Source organism: Taeniopygia guttata, chromosome 21 (assembly GCF_048771995.1).
Source record: "Taeniopygia guttata chromosome 21, bTaeGut7.mat, whole genome shotgun sequence".
NCBI lineage: Eukaryota > Metazoa > Chordata > Aves > Passeriformes > Estrildidae > Taeniopygia > Taeniopygia guttata.
Window position 1 is genome coordinate 6,131,589 of NC_133046.1, and position 22,936 is coordinate 6,154,524.

General features: G+C 56.1%; 2 protein-coding genes across 3 annotated transcripts in view; both read left to right on the forward strand.

Moving 5' to 3' along the window:
- The window catches only part of IGSF21 (immunoglobin superfamily member 21), a 46,497-nt gene extending 37,630 nt beyond the window's left edge, over positions 1–8,867 (forward strand). For both annotated transcript variants that reach the window (XM_032752191.3, XM_072917376.1), the window contains exons 5-10: positions 1,032–1,147; positions 2,544–2,991; positions 5,539–5,624; positions 7,136–7,328; positions 7,421–7,459; positions 8,620–8,867. In XM_032752191.3, the coding sequence (XP_032608082.3) occupies positions 1,032–1,147; positions 2,544–2,991; positions 5,539–5,624; positions 7,136–7,328; positions 7,421–7,459; positions 8,620–8,693 (956 nt within the window). In that variant the 3' untranslated portion in view covers positions 8,694–8,867. The remainder of the gene's footprint in view (positions 1–1,031; positions 1,148–2,543; positions 2,992–5,538; positions 5,625–7,135; positions 7,329–7,420; positions 7,460–8,619) is intronic.
- Positions 8,868–13,208: 4,341 nt separating this feature from the next.
- KLHDC7A (kelch domain containing 7A) lies at positions 13,209–15,956 on the forward strand. The gene has a single exon (XM_030289338.4). It carries the CDS (start codon positions 13,356–13,358, stop codon positions 15,891–15,893), a length of 2,538 nt encoding a protein of 845 aa, XP_030145198.4. The 5' UTR covers positions 13,209–13,355; the 3' UTR covers positions 15,894–15,956.
- The last annotated feature ends 6,980 nt before the right edge of the window (positions 15,957–22,936 follow it).

A 22,936-nucleotide genomic window follows, 5' to 3' on the forward strand; every position in this document is an offset into this window, starting at 1 on the left:
GGATGGGATGGGATGGGATGGGATGGGATGGGATGGGATGGGATGGGATGGGATGGGACAGGGACAGGGACATGGACAAGGACAGGGATAGGGATGGGGATGGGAATAGGGATGGGAATGGGGATTGGAATGGGAATGGGATGGGATGGGGACAAGGACAGGGACATGGACAAGGATAGGGATGAGGATGGGAATGGGGATGGGGATGGGATGAGGATGGGAATGGGAATGGGAATGGGAATGGGAATGGGAATGGGAATGGGAATGGGATGGGAGTGAGATGGGGACAAGGACAGGGATGGGGATGGGGATGGGGAGGGGGATGGGGATGGAGGTGGGAATGGGAATGGGGATGGAGATGGAGATGGGAATGGGGATGGGAATGGAGATGGGAATGGGATGGAGACAAGGACAGGGATGGGGATGGGGATGGAGATGGAGATGGGAATGGGGATGGGAATGGAGATGGGAATGGGATGGAGACAAGGACAGAGATGGGGATGGGGATGGAGATGGAGGTGGGGATGGGATGGGGACAAGGACAGGGACATGGACAAGGACAGAGATGGGCATGGGAATAGGGATGCAATGGGGACAAGGACAGGGACAGGGATGCGGATGGGAATGGGATGGGGATGGGATGAGGATGAGGATGGGGATGGGGATGGGGATGGGATGGGATGGGAACAAGGACAGGGATGAGGATCGGATGGGGATGGGGACAAAGACAGGGACATGGACAAGGATAAGGACAGGGATAGGGACAAGGACAGGGATGGGGATGAGGGTGATGATGGTGTGGGGAGAGGGATGAGGATGCCCATGGGGATGGGAATGGATATGAAGATGCGGATGAGACATGGATAGGGATAGGGACAAGGAATGGATGGGGTGGGAGCAAAGATGGGCATGGGAATGGGAACAAGGATGAGGATGGGGATGGGAATGATAATGGGGATGAAGATGAAGGATGAGGATGGCATGGGGGGTGTTGAGGACTCTGTGCTGACCTCCCGGCTCTGCCCCCGCAGCTCCCCCAACGTCCATCTCGGTGCTGGCTGCGGACACCCCGGCGCCCTTCAGCCGCTACCAGGCGCAGAACTTCACCCTGGTGTGCGTGGTGTCCGGCGGGAAGCCCGCGCCATTGGTGAGACTCGGGCGGGATCATCCCTCCCACTGGCACACGGAATAACCCAACACCTCCTCTATAAAATCCACCAGATCCTTGTGCTCTTCCATCAGGCCAAACCCGCTCCCCAGATCCCATCTTTCCATGGAGATCATGGGATTTGGGAGTGGGGAAAGGACCAGACCTTTGGGATTCAGGAGCAGGGAACGAACCAGATATTTGGGATCTGGGAGCAGGGAATGAACCAAATCTTTGGGATTTGGGAGCAGAGAGAGAACACAGCTTTCAGGATTTGGGAAAGAATGAACCAAACCTTTGGATATGGGAGAGAATGAACCAGACTTCTGGGATTTGGGAGAGAATGAACCAAACCTTTGGGATCTGGGAAAGAATGAACCAAACCTTTGGGATCTGGGAGAGAATGAACCAAACCTTTGGGATCTGGGAGAGAATGAACCAAACCTTTGGGATAGGGGAGCACAGAATGAACCAAACCTTCAGGATATGGGAGTGGGGAAAGGACCAAAATTCTGGGATTTGGGAGAGAATGAACCAAACCTTTGGGATCTGGGAGAGAATGAACCAAACCTTCAGGATTTGGGAGAGAATTAACCAAACTTCTGGGATTTGGGAGAGAATGAACCAAACCTTTGGGATTTGGGAGAGAATGAACCAAATTTCTGGGATTTGGGAGAGAATGAACCAAACCTTTGGATATGGGAGAGAATGAACCAAACTTCTGGGATTTGGGAGAGAATGAACCAAACCTTTGGGATCTGGGAGAGAATGAACCAAATTTCTGGGATTCGGGAGAGAATGAACCAAACCTTCAGGATTTGGGAGAGAATTAACCAAAATTCTGGGATTTGGGAGAGAATGAACCAAACATTTGGATTTGGGAGAGAATGAACCAAACCTTCAGGATTTGGGAGTGGGGAAAGGACCAGAATTCTGAGATTTGGGAGAGAATGAACCAAACCTTCAGGATTTGGGAGAGAATTAAACAAAACTTTGGGATCTGGGAGAGAATGAACCAAACTTCTGGGATCTGGGAGAGAATGAACCAAACCTTTGGGATCTGGGAGAGAATGAACCAAACCTTTGGGATAGGGGAGCACAGAATGAACCAAACCTTCGGGATATGGGAGTGGGGAAAGGACCAAACTTCTGGGATTTGGGAGAGAATGAATCAAACCTTCAGGATTTGGGAGAGAATTAACCAAACTTCTGGGATTTGGGAGAGAATGAACCAAACCTTTGGATCTGGGAGAGAATGCACCAAACCTTTGGGATCTGGGAGCACAGAATGAACCAAACCTTCAGGATTTGGGAGTGAAGAAAGGTCCGCAGGTTCCATCCGAAGGGATGCTGGGGACACCCCTGCCACACTCTCTGTCCCCTCTGTCCCCTCCAGGTGTACTTCAAGCGGGACGGGGAACCCATCGAGGCCACCCCGCTGCCGGAGCCGCCGGCCGGCGCCAGCAGCTGGGCCCCCCGCAACCTCCTGCACCGCGACCTGGACGACACCAAGTTGCCGAAATCCCTGGCGGCCGAGGGCGAGCTGGGAATGGGAAACCCCTTCCCCACGGCGGATCCACCGCGGGGGCTGGCGGCCGAGCGGGATTCGGTGACGGAAAGCATTCCCGAGACGGTGGTGAGCCGGGAATTCCCGCGCTGGGTGCACATGGCCGAGCCCATCTATTATTTCCGGCACACGCACGCGCCCGTCAGCGACGGCACCGTCGAGGCCCGGGCCACCCTCACGTGGACCCTGAACCCCCAAATCGACAACGAGGCCCTGTTCAGCTGCGAGGTCAAGCACCCGGCGCTCTCCATGCCCATGCAGTCGGAGGTCACGCTGGGTAAGCCAACGCATTTGGGGTTTCTCCTCAGTTTTAGGCACTTTTGTCCGTTTTGGGGGATTTTTTTTCTTTTTTTTTTTTTTTTTTTTGGCTTTTCTCTCAGTGTTTTCACTTTTCTCTGTTTTTTTTGGGTTTTTTTTTTTGTTGTTGTTGTTTCTTTCTCTCTATTTTTTGGCCTCTTCCTCCCATTTTTTGCCTTTTCCATCCATTTCTGGCCTTTTTAATTTTTTTTTGCCTTTTTGCCATTTTTGGCCTGATTTTCTTTCTTTTCTTGCTTTTTCCTTTTAGGTTTTTTTTTTTACTTTTTTCTCAATTTTTTTTTCTTTCCGTTTCCCCCCCTGTGTTTTATTTTTATCCCATTTTTGACTTTTGTTTTACTTTTTTTTTCCATTTTGGCTTCTTTACTTTGTCACTTTCCCTCCCATTTTTCTGGGCTTTTCCCCAGTGTTTTTTTTTTTGTTTTTTCTGTTTTCATTCCACATGTTTTGCTTTCCTTTCACCCATTTTCTCTCCCCTTTTGTTTTTTTCCTTTTCTTTTGGGGGGTTTTCAGGGATCCCACGGGGCTGCATTGGGATTGAGGTGGTGATTCCAAGGCTCCACAAAACCTGGGATGAGAGGAGGGAATCTGGGATGTCCATCAGGCAGGAGAAGGGATTTTCCAGGTTGGGCAGGGTTGAGGGTGATGTTTGCTGGGATAAAAAGGATTTTTGGGGAATCTGTGTTGGGATGAGCAGGAAGAGGAGCTGGGGATGGAGCTGTCCCTTCCATCCCAATCCCAGGAGATCCAAGGACATCCCACCACCCTTACTGACTGCCACAAAGCTCATCCCAGTGGGAATTGCCAGGGAGGGAATTCCTGATTTGGCTCCTGCCCGTGGGGCTGTGACAGGCTGATGGGATCAAAGCCAGGGAATTTGGCTCCCCACATTCCCAGGCTCCTGGAAGAGCAGAAGCTCCTCAGGTGACCATGGGATCCATGGGTCCTTCACCATCTCTCCCCCTGCCTGGGGCTCCCCTCCCCTCCCCTGGCTCCTGCTGGAAGAAGCTGAGCTCTCCACGGGGTTTTCCAGCCTCAGGACACTCCTCTGGAAAGGCTCTCCCAGCCTCGAGCCAGGTGGAGCAGCCTGGGCTTTGCTCCAGGCCAAGTGGAGCACTTGGCTCCTCATCATCTCCTGGAGAGCTTCTCCTTGGCTTCCCGATGTCTTCGCATTAAATCTTTTCCCCAGCATCCAAAATGTATGGAAATCCCACGTTTTCCCACCTCCTGGAGCTCTTTGGGTTTAGATCCAAGATCAAGACCTCGTGGCTTTGCTGCTCTTTCCCAGGAGGTCCAAGACCTGGATCAGCAAATCCCAGCCCACTTCGTGCCCAGTCCCCAAATCCAGGGCTCTCCTTGTTCCCGGAGGTGTTCCCGAAGCTCCTTGGGTGCCCATCCACTCCTGATTTTTGGGCAGCATCCCAGCAGATCCCGTTAACCCTTTCCCTACATCCACAGTATAAATACACACTATGGATATATATAAAATATAGATTCCCAATAAAAGAGAAGGTATTCCCAATAAAAGAGAAATATTCCCAATAAAAGCTGCATTAAACCCAACACCAGCCCCAAAGCTGCCTTTTGGTCCCAATCAGGGCATGGTGGGATCACCTTCAGCACACCCTGCCTGGTCCTGCTCCAGAGGGCCACATCCCGCATGGAAAGAGCGGTCCATGGTCTCAGCGTGTCCAGGCAGAGCATCCTGGAGCAGGGATGGCCATTCCAAGGGCTTCCAGTGTCCTCTGCCACAGCTCTCTGGTGGCTTTGTCCCTCTGTGTCCTGCCGGGGTCGTGTCCAGGTCCATTTCGTCCCATCCATGACACAGCTTGGATGGACAGCGGTGACACACCCAAAGCGCAGCCTTGCTGCTGCCCATTTCCCCTTCTCCTTCCATGGAAGTCCAGGAAGCTCCTGGGATGTCCCATCCCACTTCTGGCCCAGCAGGGACACCCACCCAGCCCCAGGAGGAAGCAGGGGCAGATCCTGTGTGGTGTCCCTCCATCCCAGCAGAGGAGCATCCCTAGCCTGGCACGGGAAAAGGCATTCCCAGTTTTTTCTGTGCTGTCTGTGGGATTTTGTGCCAGCCAGGCTTTGGGGCTGTCCCCTGTGCTAACATCACCTGGGTGAGACCCACCAAGGCCACATTTTTGGGAATGTTCCTCTGAGGTGTCCATCTCTGTGGCTTCAAACCAACCTGATCCTTTTTGGCCATTTTTTCCGAGCGGAGAAAGGCTGTGTTGGGAAATAACTCCTTCCCATCAGCCCATCCCATCCCAGCCATCCATCAGCCTCACACTTTTCCCATTTTCCCACCCGGCGGGTCCTTCCCTGCCTGTCCATCCGTCATTCCGGTGTCACTCAGCCCAGCCATCAATCCCGGAGCTGTCACCCCCTGGGCTGCCACCCCTGGCTGGGATCATCCATCAGAGCCCCGTTAACCCCTCCACGGACAGCACCGGGAATGTCGCGCGGCGCTGACGGCTCCTCCTGTCCCCTTCCCGTGCAGTTGCTCCCAAAGGTCCGAAGATCACGATGACCCCGACGAGGGCGCGCGTGGGGGACACCGTGCGGATCCTGGTGCAGGGCTTCCAGGTCAGCGTTCCCACGGCTGCAGAGGCTGGTGGACAGCCTTGATCCAAGGGTGGCCTTGGCTTGGTGACCTTGGTGGCATCACGGTCCCTGTGTTGGGATGCGTTGGCCAAAGTTGTGGCTGTTCCACCCTGGAAGTGCCCAAGGACAGGTCGGGTGGGGCTTGGAGCAGCCTGGGATAGTGCAAGGTGTCCTTGCCCATGGCACAGGGTGGGATAGGAGGAGCTTAAAGGTCCTTTCTAACCCAAACTCAAACCTAAACCCAGACCATATTCAAACCCAAACCCAAATCCTAAACCAAACTCAGACCCAGGCTCAGACTCAGACCCAAACCCAGACCCAGATTCAGATCCAGACGCAAACCCAAAGTCAAACCCAGACCCAAACTCAGACCCAAATCGAGACCCAAACTCAAGCTCAGACTCAAACTCAGACTCATTCCCAGACTCAAACCCAAACCCAAACTCAAACCCAGACCCAGATTCAGATCCAGACTCAAACCCAGACTCAGACCCAAAGTCAAACCCAGTCCCAAACTCAAGCTCAGACCCAAACTCAGCTCAAACCCAAACCCAGACCCTAAGTCAAACCAGATCCAAACTCACACCCAAACCCAAACTCAAACCTAAACTCAAGCTCAAACCCAGACTCAAACTCAGACCCAAATCGAGACCCAGACCCAAACTCAAACCCAGACTCAAACCCAAACCAAGACTCAGATCCAGACTCAAATCAAAATCAAACCCAGACCCAAAGCCAGACCCAGACCCAAACTCAGACCAGACCCAAACTCAAGCTCAGACCCAAACTCAAGCTCAGACCCAAACTCAGACCCAAATCCAGCTCAGACCCCAACTCAGACTCATTCCCAGACTCAAACCCAAACCAAAACTCAGACCTAAACTCAAGCTCAAACCCAGACTCAGACCCAAACCCAAACACAAACCAAGACCCAAATCCAGACCCAGACCCAAACTCAAGCTCAGACTCAAACCTAAACCCAAACACAAACCCAGACTTAAACCCAAACCCAAATTCAGACCCAAACCCAAGCCCAGACCCAAACTCAGGCTCAGACTAAAACCTAAACTCAAACCCAAGCCCAAATTCAGACCCAAACCCGAACCCAGACCCAAACTCAAGCTCAGACCCAAACCTAAACCCAACCCCAAACCCAGACCCAAACTCAAGCTCAGACTCAAACCTAAACCCAAGCCCAAACCCAGACCCAACCCCAAACCCAGACCCAAACTCAAGCTCAGACTCAAACCTAAACCCAAACCAAAACTCAGACCCAACCCCAAACCCAGACCCAAACTCAAGCTCAGACACAAACCTAAACCCAAACCCAAACTCAGACCCAAACCTAGACCAAAACTCAAGCTCAAACCTAAACCCAACCCCAGCCCCAACCCCAAGCCTAACTCAAGCCGGATGTGAAGATTTCATCTCCAGCTTTGCTCTATTTCATCTCCACCTTTTCTCGTTGCCTCCCCTCTCCCCTGTCCCCGCAGAACGAGGTGTTCCCGGAGCCGCTGTTCACGTGGACGCGGGTGGGGAGCCGGCTCCTGGACGGCAGCGCGGAGCACGACGGGAAGGAGCTGGTGCTGGAGCGGGTCCCGGCCGAGCTCAACGGCTCCATGTACCGCTGCACCGCCCAGAACCCGCTGGGCTCCACCGACACCCACACCCGCCTCATCGTCTTCGGTACGGCCCCGCCACGCCCTGCCCTGCCCTCCGCGGGCCCTCGCCTGGTTCTCCCCACTAAAATTGTCTCTCTGCTCTTTGTTTCCCGTTAGAAAATCCGAATATTCCCAGAGGACCAGAAGACTCCAACGGTGAGCGGTGCTGGTGGTACCGGGATTTTCATGGAGGTGCTTGGGGAGGGAAGGGCTGTGTGGAGAGGGCCTGGCCTTGCCTTGGCCCCGACCCTGGGCCACGTCTCCTTGTCTCATCCCAGGCCCTTTCCCATCTCTCCTTGTCTCATCCCAGGCCCTTTCCCATCTCTCCTTGTCTCATCCCAGGCCCTTTCCCATCTCCTCGCCTCATCCCAGGCCCTTTCCCATCTTTCCTTGTCTCATTCCAGGCCCTTTCCCATCTCTCTTCTCCTCATTCCCATCTCTCCTCTCCTCATTCCAGGCCCTTTCCATCTCCTTTTCTCATTCCAGGCCCTTTCCCATCTCTCCTTGCCTCACCCCAGGCCTTCTTCCATCTCCTTGCCTCATTCCAGGCCTTTTCCCATCTCTCCTCTCCTCATTCCCATCTCTCCTCTCCTCATCCCAGGCCCTTTACATCTTCTTTCTTCATCCCAGGCCCTCTCCCATCTCCTCTCCTCATCCCAGGCCCTTTCCCATCTTCTCTCCTCATTCCTGGCCATTCCCCATCTCCTCTCACCTCATTCCAGGCCTTTTCCCATCACTCCTCTCCTCATTCCCATCTCCTCTCCTCATCCCAGGCCCTTTCCCATGTCCTTGCCTCATTCCCAGGCCCTTTCCCATCTTCTTTCCTCATTCCTGGCCCTTTCCCATCTCTCCTCTCCTCATTCCCATCTCTCCTCTCCTCATTCCAGGTCCTTCCCATCTCCTTTCCTCATCCCAGGCCCTTTCCCATCTCCTTGCCTCATCCCAGGCCCTTTCCCATCTTCTTTCCTCATTCCTGGCCATTCCCCATCTCCTCTCCTCATCCCAGGCCCTTTCCCATCTCCTTTCCTCATCCCAGGCCCTCTCCCATCTCCTTGTCTCATCCCAGGCCCTTTCCCATCTCCTCTCACCTCATTCCAGGCCCTTTCCCATCTCCTTGCCTCATTCCCAGCCCTCTCCCTTGTCCTCAGGAATACCAAGAGGGACCCCTCAGACGCTCCCACCCCATCTCCACCCGACCCCACCCAACCCCCAGGCCAAGTTTTGGGGGGAATCCCCTCCTAACCCCGTCCTGCTCTGAACCCCAATGTCGGGATACAGCTCCATGAACTCCTGATCCCTTTTTTCCTCCTCTCCAGGTTCACTTCCCGGCCACTGCGGCTTCAGATTCGTTTTGGCGCTCACCCTGACAGTGATCCTGGAGCTCACGTGAAGCTTCGTCTCCTCTTCCTCCTCCTCCTGCTCCACCTCCGCCCGGCTCCTCCCGGCACTCCTGCCTCCAGCCATCGGGTCTCCCGCTCTTTTTTTTCTATACTCTCGACAGTCTCGGTCCCTTTCCGTGTCTTGGCTTCCTCAGATGGTTGAATTAAAGGGAAAAAGAGAAAAACCTCTTCTGGGAGAAGGTCGTAATTCATGTTTTAACTGTGGTGGGATTCCCAGATCCATCTCGGGGTTCCCAGATCCATATTGGGGCTCACAGCTCCATGTTGGGGCTCCCAGCTCCATCTCGGGGTACCCAGCTCCATCTCGGGGTTCCCAGCTCCATCTCGGGGTTCTCAGCTCCATCTCAGGGTTCTCAGCTCCATCTTGGGACTCACAGCACAATCTCAGGGTTCCTGGCTTCATCTTGGGGTTCCCAGCTCCATCTCGGGGTTCTCAGCTCCATCTCGGGGTTCTCAGCTCCATCTCAGGGTTCTCAGCTCCATATTGGGGTTCCCAGCTCCATCTTGGGGTTCCCAGCTCCATCTCGAGGTTCACAGCTCCATCTTGGGGTTCCCAGCACAATCTCAGGGTTCCCAGTTCCATCTCGGGGTTCCCAGCACCATCCTGGGGTTCCCGGCTCCATCTTGGGGGCTTTGCAAAGTCTTGGAAGGGGGAGCATGAGGACTTGAGGATTCAAGGACCAAATTTTCCTGGAAAAAAACCCAAGTGCGGCATTCCCATGGCCCCGTGATGCTCCAGACCTCGTCTCCCCAGGGTGAGGCCCCACACGTGTCCCCAGCCCTCCGAGGCCGCGGAGGCGCCGCCGGGAGCCGGAAAGTTGTGGATCACTGGGTTGATCCGGTGGGATTCCCGGGCTGGCTGAGGAATGCCAAGTGACAGGCGGCTCCCGACCCCAAATGTCAGCGCTCACACTTGAGCGGGCAGCGTGTCCCATCCCTCGTGGCCAGCTGTCCCCATGGAAACGGGCCGGATTTGGCCATTCCTGGGGTGCCCCATCCTGGGATGGCGTCAATCCCACCACACGACTCCTCCTGGCAAAATCCAGGTGGCTTTGCCTCGATCACGGAGTTTTCCAGATTATTTTTCTCATTGTGGAGCACCCGTGGGATGTCCCGTGGGGAAAGAATCCCAAGGATGGGGTTCTCCCAAGCCTTTTCCTCTGGGAACTCACAATCCTGGAGGATTATTCGGCAGCCGCGCGGCGCCTCATCTTCCCAAAGCCCCGCACGAGCGCTAAGCATCATTATCACCGCGATGATTAATTATTATTAAGCAGATTCCAGCCTTTCCCTGCTCTGTTGCCAGCCTCGGAGGAGCTAAACGAAGCCACGGCAGAGCTCCTTCCCATACAAAATCCCAGAGTTTTACCCTTTGGAGTGGGAGCAGTTGGATCGGGGCTGGCTGGGATGTGCGGGAGGATCAGCAGCTCCGATTCCATCCCAAAGGAATGACGCCCAACATCCCAATCCCATCACGTCTGCACTTCCCTCCACGGATGAGAAGAAAATCTTTGTTTTTTTCAGAAGAAGCGCAGTTTTTTCAGGAATTCTCCCTGCCTCAGTTTCCCCCCACGCCCATGGATCTTTCTGGCCCTTCCTCAGGGATCGGAGCCGCTCCAGCGGCCTCATCCCGCCCTAATTAAACAACGGCCGGGATGAAACAGCCATTCCGCCTCCCCGCTTGGAAAAACGAGCATTTCCAGCCGCCCGAAGCTCCATTTAAATGCAAATGCGGCGGGTTTAGCCCAGACCCGTGGAAATGAGGAGCATTCCCGTGGAAACGAGGAGCAATTCCAGCGGCGGGGCCACCACCGGGAGCACCGGGATGTCCCCAGGAACGCCGGGCTCGGTGTGGCTGCATCCCAAACCCACCCCAGTTTGGGATGCTCTGGGGAAAATCCCTGGGAAAAGGGATGGATCTCCTGGCGTGGATGGATCGACCAGAGGCTGGGACCTTCCGAGTGCCAGCACAGACAGATGAGCGAGGGGATTTGGGAGTTTCTCCCCATTTTGGGGCAGAGCTGCTGCCTGTTTTTCTGAATTCCTGCCAAAACGAGGGTCACAAAGGGATTCCATCCCACAGCCCCACCAAAGGGAGCCACGCGCGCTGTGCTGGACCCACCTTCACCTCCCGCCCCCTCCCCATCCTCTCCCTCCAGGTGATTGCAGAGGACCCCATTTTATCCCACTTTTTCCCCCTCTCCCTCCAAGTGATTGCAGAGGACCCCAATTTATCCCCCTTTTTCCCCCTCCCCATTCCCGATCCCGTTGTTTGAGGCGCCGGCAGTGAATAATGCAGGAGGCGGCTGGAGGGGAAAACAGCGGCTCAGGTTGTTCCATTATTGATGAGAGCTGACAGATCCGCTCCTGACAACCTTCCGAGGAGATCTGATTAGCTCGGAATAAAAAAAACCCAAAAAAAACCCACCACCGAAACCGCAGCGCCTTGGCGAGGGGCTGACGGCAGCTGAAAACCCCAGAGGAGCGGCGTTATCGACCTTCCCGAATTCCAGGGGGACTTTGAAAAAGGTTCCAGCAGATTTGGAAGAGGTAATTACGCTCAATTAGAGTCACAAGCGCCGAGACGTCAACGCTGCTTCTCCCGCTCCCCTCACACCGCAGATAAACGGGATAAAGGGGGAATTTATCCAGCGGAATCCGTGGATTTTTTGGGATAGAAGGAACCGGGCGTGCTCCGGCCCTGTAGGAAAGTCAGCTCTTTGCCGGCTGGGTTCACGGGGCTGCCGAGCTCATGAATAATTCATCCTCCTCCTCTTCCTCCCCGGCTCCCAAGCGCCGGGATCTTTGCCGGTCCGAGCCCCGGAACGCGTGCCCGGACTCCACACGCATCCCTCCTTCCTTAGCTCCGGCAGCGCCCGGCTTTCCAGGCAGGAGAAATTCCCCTTTTCGCAAGGTTTTGGCCAATCCATGGATGGATTTTGGGGCTCTGACCCCAGCTGGATGGAGGAGAGGGGCTGGGTGGGCTTGGCTGGCGCTGGTTTGGATGCACGACACCGCCCGTGCTCCAAACCCCAGATTTTAAGCGAAATATATTAATTCCCCCAAGCTTTTCTATGCTGTGTTTCCCCACAGGAGCGGACAGCATCCCAAATATTCCCCTAAATATCCTAAATTAATCCTAAATAAAATATCCTCCATTGGTGGATCCATGTTTCCAGCAGGGATGAACACAGGGATCCCTGAGTGCCGAACACGCCCGGGGAGGTCATTCCTGTGCTGCCTTTCCATCCATTTTTTGGTGTTTATGACGGGATTGTCCGGCTGAGAGCAGCCCTGGAGGGTCTGGGGACCCTCCACCACAGGAATTTCAGCCTTCCCGGGAATTTCAGCACCCCAGCCTGGGCAGGGAGACACCTCAGAGGGAAACACATGCCAGGGATGGAGGAGAACCTGCCCCGAGGGGGTTCAGAGGCTCCTCCCCATCCCAAAATCTCGGGAAGTGGCTGGTGGGGATTGGCTTTGGGAAGTTGAGGACACCGGGGATGAATTCCTGAGCTCCCACCTCCCCCTGGAGACCCTTGGCAAGGCAAGGCCCCCTCCCACCGCAGCCACCCACGGGCTGGGACACGTCACCCGCATCCCCCTCCACATCCCCTGGGTCCATCCCCGGGGAAAATCCCACCGGATTGGGATGGAGCCAGCAGGGAGCGAATCCCTGAGTGGAAAGAGGAGCTGCCACCCACCCGCGGTTTGGTTCTCGCTTTTTTCCGCCTCTCTCGGGTGTTCCCGTGGGTCGGATCCCTTTGAGCTCCGTTCCCGTGGCGGCGGGGGAAGCGCTGCCATTCCCCAGGCTCCCGCCTTTCCCCCCTCACCGTGGTCCCAGCTTTGTTGTCGTGAGGACGAGAATTCCTCAAAATCTTTGGAATTCAGGCCAGGAGCAGCTCCACCAGCAGCAGCGCCTTCCCAGGGGGAGAACGCAGCCCTGCCGTGCCTCAGTTTCCCCACGGTGACTCCGATCCGTGCGGCATCCCTCAGGAATGACAACACTCCCAACCCTTCCCATCCCCAATTTCTCCCTGCTTTTATTCCTTCCAGCTGAACTCCAGCCTGGATTTCCTGCCCACCTCCGGGATTTCCCCCCTTTCCCAACTCCTCTTGAGACCCCACAAGCTCCGGGGCCCTTTCCCGTCAACCCTCGTTAGGCAGCGCGCGGCAAACGAAGGCCGCTGAATTAATTAATCACTGAATTAATTAATCACGGAATCAGCCGCTGAATTCATCACCCGGCCATGCCGCGGAGCAGCTGCTCGGCATCAGCCCAAAGGGCTCCCGGCTGCTGCTCCCTCTCTTTTCCGGGAGCACCGAGGGATGAGGAGCCTTTTCTGAGCACAACTTTTTGTTTTTTCCCTTTTTTTTCGCTGCGTGACTGTTTTTAAAGCATCACAGCAGAAAAGCAGCTCCCCGGGGATATTTTTCCTGACTTTGTGCCCTTCCCCGAGCCTCTCTCTCTCCGTTTCCCAGGCCAACAGAGCCGGCCCTGGGCTGCACCTTTCCCTGGAGCCCAGCCCATCCCAAACATTCGGCTCCTCCGGAAGCCTCCTGCCAGCTCTGCCCGCTCAAAGTCACCTTGTCCCAGCCCGGCCTCTCCCGGCAAATCATTAATCGGCTCCTCGGCATTCCCGCATGGAAAAATGCCCCAGCGGGTGCCCTCGGCCTGGCACTCGGACATGCCCCTGCCCGGGAAGCTGCTCCTGTCGGCGGCCGCGCTGCTGCTCCTGTCCCTGGCCTTCAGGTTTTACAGGAACCGCTCGCCTCCCCCGGGAAAAATCCCGCCGGGAGAGCAGCGGGAAAACCGGGATGGGGATGGGGCTCTGAGGAGGAGGAGGAGGAGGAGGGATGGGGGGCACAAATCTGGGAATGGGCCCGGGATGCGGCACGCGGCTCTCCGGGGGGAGCAGAGCTTTCCAAGGAATGAGGAGGAGGAGGAGGAAGGAGAGGAGGTGGGTTTGGAGCTGGGGCTGATTCCCAGGGAAGCCCCGCTGGGTACGGAAAGGATGGAAAGGGAGTTGGGAAGGAAATTGGGAAGGAAGTTAGGAATTAAATCAGAAAGCGAAGCAGGGGTTGAGCTGGGGAGGGATCCCGGGAGCAGGACGGGAGCGCTGGGAAGTGAGCTGGGAAAAGAGCCGGGAAGTCAGCCTAGAAGCAAATTGGGAATCAAGCCGGGAAATAATCCAGGAAGTGAGCCAAGAAGTAAATTGATAACGAAGCCAGGAAATGAGCTGGGAAGTGCGCAGGCAAAAGAGCTGGGAAATAAATTGGGAATTAAGTCAGGAATCGAGCTGGGAAATGAGCAGGGAAGCGAACCAGAAAGCAAACCGGGAAACAACGCAGGAACTGAAGTGGGAAGCAAGCCGGGAATTTTGCTGGGAAGTGATCTTGGAAGCAAGGCGGGAGTCGAGGTGGGAAGCGAGCCGGGAATTTTGCTGGGAAGCGAGCCGGGCTCTCACGCCCCCGGGGCCGTGGCCACAACCCGGAGCAGCCCCGCGGGGACGGACGCAGCTGCACCGAGCTCCGGGCGCTCCCCAGGGACTGGCGATGCCCGGACAGAGGGGGATGGATGTGCCCAGAGCACGGAGCAGGACCCGGCTGGAGCCGGGAGGAGCAGGGAGGGCAGCCCGGGGACAGTCCGGACCCTCAGCGTCACCTCCAGCCTGGGGCTGCTGCTGACGGCCAGCGAGGCCGGCTCGGACACCTCCTACTGCTTCTCTTCGGTGGCCAAGATCCAGGTGGAGGAGAGCTTCATCCCAGAGCGCCGGGACAAGGACAAGGACAAGGACAGCCCGCCCAGGCCTGGCCTGCGGGGCAAAGTCTACGACTACTTCGTGCAGTCCACCTCCGAGGCGGTGTCCAGGCGGACGTCCCTGCCCTTCGTCCCTGTGGGGACATCCCGGCAGCGGGGCCAGGCAGCGCCGCAGAGCTCCGGAACCCAGGGGGAGAACCCGGCTCTGGAAATTCCTGATCCCGACACCTCCTCAGCTCCGCAGGAGGACAGGGAGAACCCTCCAGAGCCACCTTCTCCCGGCTGGAAAGGCAGCACCCCCCAGCTCCCGCTGCCCAGTGAAGTTCCATCACCATCCCAGGTGTTGCAGCCCGGCCAGGTGCACCTGGGGAACTGCTCCGAGGTCCTGCACACGGCCAAGGTGCAGCAGCTGCGGGCGCTGCGGGACGCGGCGCTGCAGGTGATGAGCGCCCACCTCCTGCAGGTGCTGCGCTCCCCGGCCATCTACAACCACCTCAACGCCGGCGAGCGGGAGCTGCTCCCGGCGCTCCGCAGCCGCGGGCGGCCGCGCCTGGTGGTGGCCGATGTCCCCCCGGCCCAGCCCGGCCACCGCCGCGGCCGCCTCTGCTACTACGACGAGGACGCGGATCGCTGGTGCCAGCTGTGCCAGCTGCCGGCCGAGGTGTCCGGGCGGGGCTGTGCCGTGTGCTCCATGTTCAATTACCTGTTTGTGGTGCCTGGTTGGGAGGGCGCGGGCCGGGCGCGGAGCCCCTCTCGCCGCGTGCTGTGCTACGACCCCCTGGGTGACAGCTGGCGTGACATCTGTCCCCTGCGCCAGGCGCGGCCGCGCTGCCAGCTGCTGGCCCTGGATGGTCACCTCTACGCCATCGGGGGTGAATGTTTGGCCACCGTGGAGCGCTACGACCCCAGGCGCGACCTCTGGGCCTTCGCTGCCGCCCTGCCCAGGGACACCTTCGCCGTGGCGCACGCGGCCGCCACGTGCCACGGGGACATCTTTGTCACCGGGGGCACCCTGCGCTCGCTGCTGCTGCGCTACGACGCCCGCGGGGACAGCTGGGCCACCAGCCCGGCCGTCGGTGACCAGGAGGGGACGGCCGCGCTGGTGAGCGCCCACGGGTTCCTGTACCGCTTCCAGCTGCGGCGCGGCGTGGGGGGCAGCGAGGTGGCCGTGTCGCGGTGCAGCGGCAGCGCCCGGCTGTGGTACGGCTGTGGCAGCCACCCCCTGCCCGAGCCGGCCGGGCTGAGCTGTGCCGCCTTGGGTGGTCTCGTCCACTGCCTCGGCCGTGGTTTCCACCTCCGCTTCCTGGCCGACCCCGGCGCGCCGCGATTTGGGGCCAAGGAGCTGCGGCCCTTCCCGGAGCCCCACGGGAGCCTCCTGCCCGCGGTCCTGGTGCTGCCCGAGAGGGGCACGGAGCCACCGCGGCCCTGAGGGGTCCTCAAGGAGCGGTGGGAGCCGGAGAAGGAGCCCTCAGCCTGAATTGTGCAAACCCAGCCTTCCATGGGAGGACTTCTTCCCACTGCCCGGGATGCAGGAAGGGATCAAAGCCTTGGATCCGGCCTCTTCCCACTTTCTGGGATGCAGGAAGGGATCAAACCTGTGGATCTGGCCTCTTCCCACTCCCTGGGCTGGGGGAAGGGATCAAAGCCTTGGATCTGGCCTTTTCCCACTTTCTGGGATGCAGGAAGGGATCAAACCCTTGGATCCAGCCCCTTCCCACCCCCAGGATCAGGAAGGGATCAAACCCTTGGATCAGGCCTTTTTCCCACTTTCTGGGATGCAGGAAGGGATCAAACCTGTGGATCCGGCCTCTTCCCGCTCCCTGGGCTGGGGGAAGGGATCAAACCCTTGGATCTGGCCTCTTCCCACCCCGAGGATCAGAAAGGGATCAAACCCTTGGATCCGGCCTTTTTCCCACTTTCTGGGATGCAGGAAGGGATCAAACCCGTGGATCTGGCCTCTTCCCACTCCCTGGGATGTAGGAAGGGATCAAACCCTTGGATCTGGCCTCTTCCCACTCCCTGGGCTGGGGGAAGGGATCAAAGCCTTGGATCTGGCCTCTTCCCACCCCGAAGATCAGAAAGGGATCAAACCCTCGGATCCGGCCTTTTCACACTTCCTGGGATGCAGGAAGGGATCAAACCCTTGGATCCGACCTCTTCCCACTCCCTTGGCTGGGGGAAGGGATCAAACCCTCAGATCCGGCCTTTTTCCCACTTTCTGGGATGCAGGAAAGGATCAAACCCTTGGATTTGACCCCTTCCCACCCCCAGGATCAGGAAGGGATCAAACCCTTGGATCCAACCCCTTCCCACCCCCAGGATCAGGAAGGGATCAAACCCTCAGATCCGGCCTTTTTCCCACTTTCTGGGATGCAGGAAAGGATCAAACCTTGGATTTGACCCCTTCCCACCCCCAGGATCAAGAAGGGATCAAACCCCTGAGTCTGGCCTCTTCCCACACCCTTGGCTGGGGGAAGGGATCAAACCCTCGGATCCAGCCTTTTCACACTTTCTGGGATGCAGGAAAGGATCAAACCCTTGGATCCAGCCCCTTCCCACCCTCAGGATCAGAAAGGGATCAAACCCTCGTATCCGGCCTTTTCCCACTTTCTGGGCTGGGGGAAGGGATCAAACTCTTGGATCTGGCCTCTTCCCACCCCGAGGATCAGAAAGGGTTCAAACCCTTGGATCCGGCCTCTTCCCGCTCCCTGGGCTGGGGGAAGGGATCAAACCCTCGGATCCCACCTTTTTCCCACTTTCTGGGATGCAGGAAAGGATCAAACCCTTGGATTCGACCCCTTCCCACCCCCAGGATCAGGAAGGGATCAAACCCTCGGATCCGGCCTTTTTCCCACTTTCTGGGATGCAGGAAGGGATCAAACCCTTGGATTTGACCCCTTCCCACCCTCAGGACCAGGAAGGGATCAAACCCTTGGATTGAACCTCTTCCCACCCCCAGGATCAAGAAGGGATCAAACCCTTGGATTCGACCCCTTCCCACCCCCGGGATGCAGGAAGGGATCAAACTCTTGGATCTGGCCTCTTCCCACCCCGAGGATCAGGAAGGGATCAAACCCTCGGATCCGGCCTTTTTCCCACTTTCTGGGATGCAGGAAAGGATCAAATCCTTGGATTTGACCCCTTCCCACCCCCAGGATCAAGAAGGGATCAAACCCTTGAGTCTGGCCTCTTCCCACTCCCTGGGCTGGGGGAAGGGATCAAAGCCTTGGATCCGGCCTCTTCCCACCCCGAGGATCAGGAAAGGATCAAACCCTTGGATTCAACCCCTTCCCCCACCCAGAATCAGGAAGGGATCAAACTCTTGGATCCGGCCTTTTCACACTTTCTGGGATGCAGGAAAGGATCAAACCCTTGGATTCGACCCCTTCCCACCCCCAGGATCAAGAAGGGATCAAACCCTCAGATCCGGCCTTTTCCCACATTCTGGGATGCAGGAAAGGATCAAACCCTTGGATTCGACCCCTTCTCACCCCCAGGATCAGGAAGGGATCAAACCCTGGATCCAGCCCCTTCCCCCCCCCAGGATCAGGAAAGGATCAAACCCTTGGATCTGGCCTTTTCCCACCCTCAGGATCAGGAAGGGATCCAACCCTCGGGCACTGCCGGGATCGCAGCCCGGAGGCTCCGGGAGGAGCTGGGCGGACTCGTTTGCTCGGGGAAGTTTAAACAGGGCCGTGTTTGCTCGGGCGGCAGCAAATCCCGGATCTCCGCGGGCTCCAGCTGTCCGGGAGCCTTTGGGGACAGATTTAAACCTGATTTAGGCTCCAGGTGGGGAACATTGACCCGGACACGGATGGGGAGTGGTTTAGTGTGGAGGTCGCCAAACTCCAGCAGCATCGCTCGGACACTTCACCCGTTTCAGGGACAGAGTTTGGGACTGGCTTCGTTATCTCTTATCTCTTATCTCATTTCTCCCCTGCTCCTCCTGCTCAGAGCGCACTTATCTGTGTTCAAGCTCTGTGTAAAGCGGCGCCGGGGGTTTAGGCACAGCTGGGCCCAAATTAAAGCCAACGTTCGGTGAAATGAACCCCGTGCCTCGTTTTAAGCCGAGCCTAATTGGAAGCAAGAGCGCGCTGCATGTTCGACATCGCAAATTAGGCACGGCCGGCGGCTCCGGGGAGGCGAGCCGGGAGCAGCGCTGCCTCATTCCCTTTTCCCAGTTTTTCCCAGCTCAGACACTCCCTCACCCCCTTTTCCCAGTTTTTCCCAGTTCAGACCCTCCCTCATCCCCTTTTCCCAGTTTTTCCCAGCTCAGACACTCCCTCATCCTCTTTTCCCAGTTTTTCTGGGAGTGGACATTCTCTCATCCCCTTTTCCCAGCTTTTCTAGAAGCAGGCACTCCCTTATCCTCTTTTCCCAGCTCAGACACTCCCTCATCCCCTTTTCCCATTTTTTCCCAGCTCAGACACTCTCTCACCCCCTTTTCCCAGTTTTTTTCCCAACTCAGGCACTCCTTCATCCCCTTTTCCCAGTTTTTCTGGGAGTGGACATTCCCTCATCCCCTTTTCCCAGTTTTTCTCATCTCAGACACTCCCTCATCCCCTTTTCCCAGCTTTTCTGGGAGCAGCACTCCTTCATCCCCTTTTCCCAGTTTTTTTTTTTAGGAGTGGACATTCCCTCACCCCCTTTTCCCAGTTTTTCCCAGCTCAGACACTCCTTCATTCCATTTTCCCAGTTTTTCGGGGAGTGGACATTCTCTCACCCCCTCTTCCCAGTTTTTCCCAGTTCAGACACTCCCTCATCCCCATTTCCCGGTTTTTCCCATCTCAGACACTCCCTCATCCCCTTTTCCCAGTTTTTCCCAGCTCAGACACTCCCTCATCCCCTTTTCCCAGTTTTTCCCAGCTCAGACACTCCCTCACCCCCTTTTCCCAGTTTTTCTGGGAGTGGACATTCTCTCATCCCCTTTTCCCAGTTTTTCCAGAAGCAGGCCCTCCCTCATCCTCTTTTCCCAGCTCAGACACTCCCTCACCCCCTTTTCCCAGTTTTTTCTGGGAGTGGACATTCTCTCACCCCCTTTTCCCAGTTTTTTCCCAACTCAGGCACTCCTTCATCCCCTTTTCCCAGGTTTTTTTTGGGAGTGGACATTCCCTCATCCGCATTTCCCGGTTTTTCCCATCTCAGACATTCCCTCATCCCCTTTTCCCAGTTTTTCCCAGCTCAGACACTCCTTCATCCCCTTTTCCCAGGTTTTTCTGGGAGTGGACACTCCCTCATCCCCTTTTCCCAGTTTTTTCCCAGCTCAGGCATTCCTTCACCCCCTTTTCCCAGTTTTTTCCCAGCTCAGACACTCCCTCATCCCCTTTTCCCAGTTTTTTCCCAGCTCAGGCATTCCTTCACCCCCTTTTCCCAGTTTTTTCCCAGCTCAGACACTCCCTCATCCCCTTTTCCCAGTTTTTCTGGGAGTGGACATTCTCTCATCCCCTTTTCCCAGTTTTTTCCCAGCTCAGGCATTCCTTCACCCCCTTTTCCCAGTTTTTCCCAGCTCAGACACTCCCTCACCCCCTTTTCCCAGTTTTTCCCAGCTCAGACACTCCCTCATCCCCTTTTCCCAGTTTTTCTGGGAGTGGACACTCCCTCATCCCCTTTTCCCAGGTTTTTCTGGGAGTGGACATTCCCTCATCCCCATTTCCCGGTTTTTCCCATCTCAGACATTCCTTCATCCCCTTTTCCCAACTTTTCCAGGAAGTCGCTGCTTATCCCACAATTCCAGAGGGGTTTGGGGAAAGGAGCTCAAATCCCGCTCAATTCCACCTCCCACCACCCCAGGCTGCTGCAGCCTGGCCTTGGGCACTTCCAGGGATGGGGATTCCAGGTTTTTCTGGGAATTTTGGTGCTGCTCGGGGCGGTTTAGGAGAGCCTGGGTTAACTGTTCTTTCCCAAAACGCTCCCGGAAGGATTCCTGGCCCTGCCTGGAGCCTCTGGACAGGGAGCAGAGAACCTTGGGAGGGTGTTAATTAATGAACCTGGGCCGCGGTGATTAATTAACCCAGGGCTGAGTTAATTAATGAACCTCCCCAGGCTGCCTCTGCTGGCGGGTGGGGGGGCGGGTAAGGGACCCTCTCCCTGTCATGGGAAAAGCAGGAATATGTTGGAGCACGAGGATTTTTTGGGATTCATGGAATTTCCCGGCTGAAACATCCCAAAAAAGAGACTCTGGGATGTGCGAGGCAGCAATTCCAGCCCGGCAGGATGATCCCTCTGGAATTGCTCCGGAGTGGGTGAGGGAAGGACTGCGATGAGGGAGAGGGAAAATAAAGGGAAAAGGACAACTCCAAACCCTCGCTCAGACCTGGAGGTTTCGCTCCCTGCTCCCAAATCCCAAAGTTTGTCCTTTCCCCACTCCCAGATCCTGAAGGTTTGGTTCATTCTCTCCAAAATCCCAAAGGTTTGGTTCATTCTGTGTTCCCAAATCCCAAAGATCTGGTTCATTCCCTGCTCCTGAATCCCGAACTTTTGGTCCTTTCCCCACTCCCAAATCCCAAAGGTTTGGATGGTTCTCAGCTCCCAAATCCTGAAGGTTTGGTCCTTTCCCCAGTCCCAAATCCCAAAGGTTTGGTTCGTTCTGTGCTCTTGAATCCCAAAGTTTTGGTCCTTTCCCTGCTCCTAAATCCCCAAATCCCAAAGTTTTGGTCCTTTCCCCGCTCCCAAATCCCAAAGTTTTGGATGGTTCTCAGCTCCTGAATCCCAAAGGTTTGGTTCATTCTGTGCTCCTGAATCCCAAAGGTTTGGTTCATTCTGTGCTCCTGAATCCCAAAGGTTTGGTCCTTTCCCTGCTCCCAGATCCTGAAGGTTCAGCTCATTCTCTCCCAAAAGTTTTGGTCCTTTCCCCACTCCCAAATCCCAAATGTTCAGATGGTTCTCAGCTCCTAAATCCCGAAGGTTTGGTCCTTTTCCCGCTCCCAAATCCCAAAGGTTTGGATGGTTCTCATCTCCTAAATCCTGAAGTTTTGGATCGTTCCCATCTCCCAAATCCCGAAGGTTTGATCCCTGTCCCACTCCAGCCTCCTCTCCCACGCCGGGGCCATTCCAGAGGGATCATCCCGCTGCTGCCGGGCTGGAATTCCCTCGCACATCCCAGAGTCTCTTTTTGGGATGTTTCAGCCGAGAAATCCCAAAACCTCCTTCTCTTTCCTGTCATTATTTAACACCTTGCTCCGAAATCACCTCTCCCACACATTCCTGCTTTTCCCACCTTGGGAATTCCAGGCGCTGGAGCATTCCAGCCCCTTGGAACGCTCCCATCCCAAATCCCGATTTTTGCCCTTTCCCTGTGCCCGCTGCAGAGGAGGTCCTGGAGCCCTTCCAGAGGACATTGGAATTTTTTCCATCCCGGGAAAGCTTTCCCAGATCCCGCCTTTCTCCCGGCGCCAGTTTCGTGTTTCACCTTCCCCTTAACCCCTTCCTGCCCGCCGAGCCCGCAATTCCCGAGGGATGAGCGCCAAGGACGGGGCGCGGGCAGCGCTCCCTCCCCCGCTCCTGCACTCTCCAAGATTAATTTTGGGAAGCATTTGGGAGATTAAAAACGCCCGGGGACATCCCGGCCTTGTCCTGCCGGGAAGGACACACGGGCCGGGATTGGGCGGGAATGACTTTGGGATCAGGGAGAGGGAAAAGAAAGGGAAAAGGAAAAGTCCAAAGCCACGCTCAGACCTGGAGGTTTCATTCTCTGCTCCCAAATCCCAAAGGTTTGGCTCGTGGCCTGCTCCCAAATCCCAAAGATTTGCATTTTTCCCTGCTCCTGAATCCCAAAGGTTTGGTTCATTCCATACTCCTCAATCCCAAAGATTTGCTTTGTTCCCCTATCCCAATTCCCAAAGATTTGGTCCTTTCCCTGCTCCCAAATCCCAAAGATTTGCATTCTTTCCCTGTTCCCGAATCCCAAAGGTTTGGTTCATTCCATACTCCTCAATCCCAAAGATTTGCTTTGTTCCCCTATCCCAAATCCCAAATGTTTGGTCCTTTCCCTACTCCCAAATCCTGAAGGTTTGCATTGTTCCCTGCTCCCAAATCCCAAAGATTTGCATTCTTTCCCTGTTCCCGAATCCTGAAGGTTTGGTTCATTCCATACTCCTCAATCCCAAAGATTTGGTTCGTTCCCTGCTCCCAAATCCCAAAAGTTTGGTCCTTTCCCTGCTCCCAAATCCCAAAGGTTTGGTTCATTCCCTGGTCCCAAATCCCAGCTCAGGGAGAAGCCTCTGGAAGTCTCCCAAATCCCAAAGTTTTGGTTCTTCTCCTGCTCCCAAATCCCAAAGATTTGCATTCTTTCCCTGTTCCCGAATCCCAAAGATTTGGTCCTTTCCCTGCTCCCAAATTCCAAAGGTTTGCATTGTTCCCTGCTCCCAAATCCCAAAGGTTTGATTTTTCCCTGTTCCTGAATCCCAAAGGTTTGGTTCATTCCGTACTCCTCAATCCCAAAGATTTGGTTCGTTCCCCCATCCCAAATCCCAA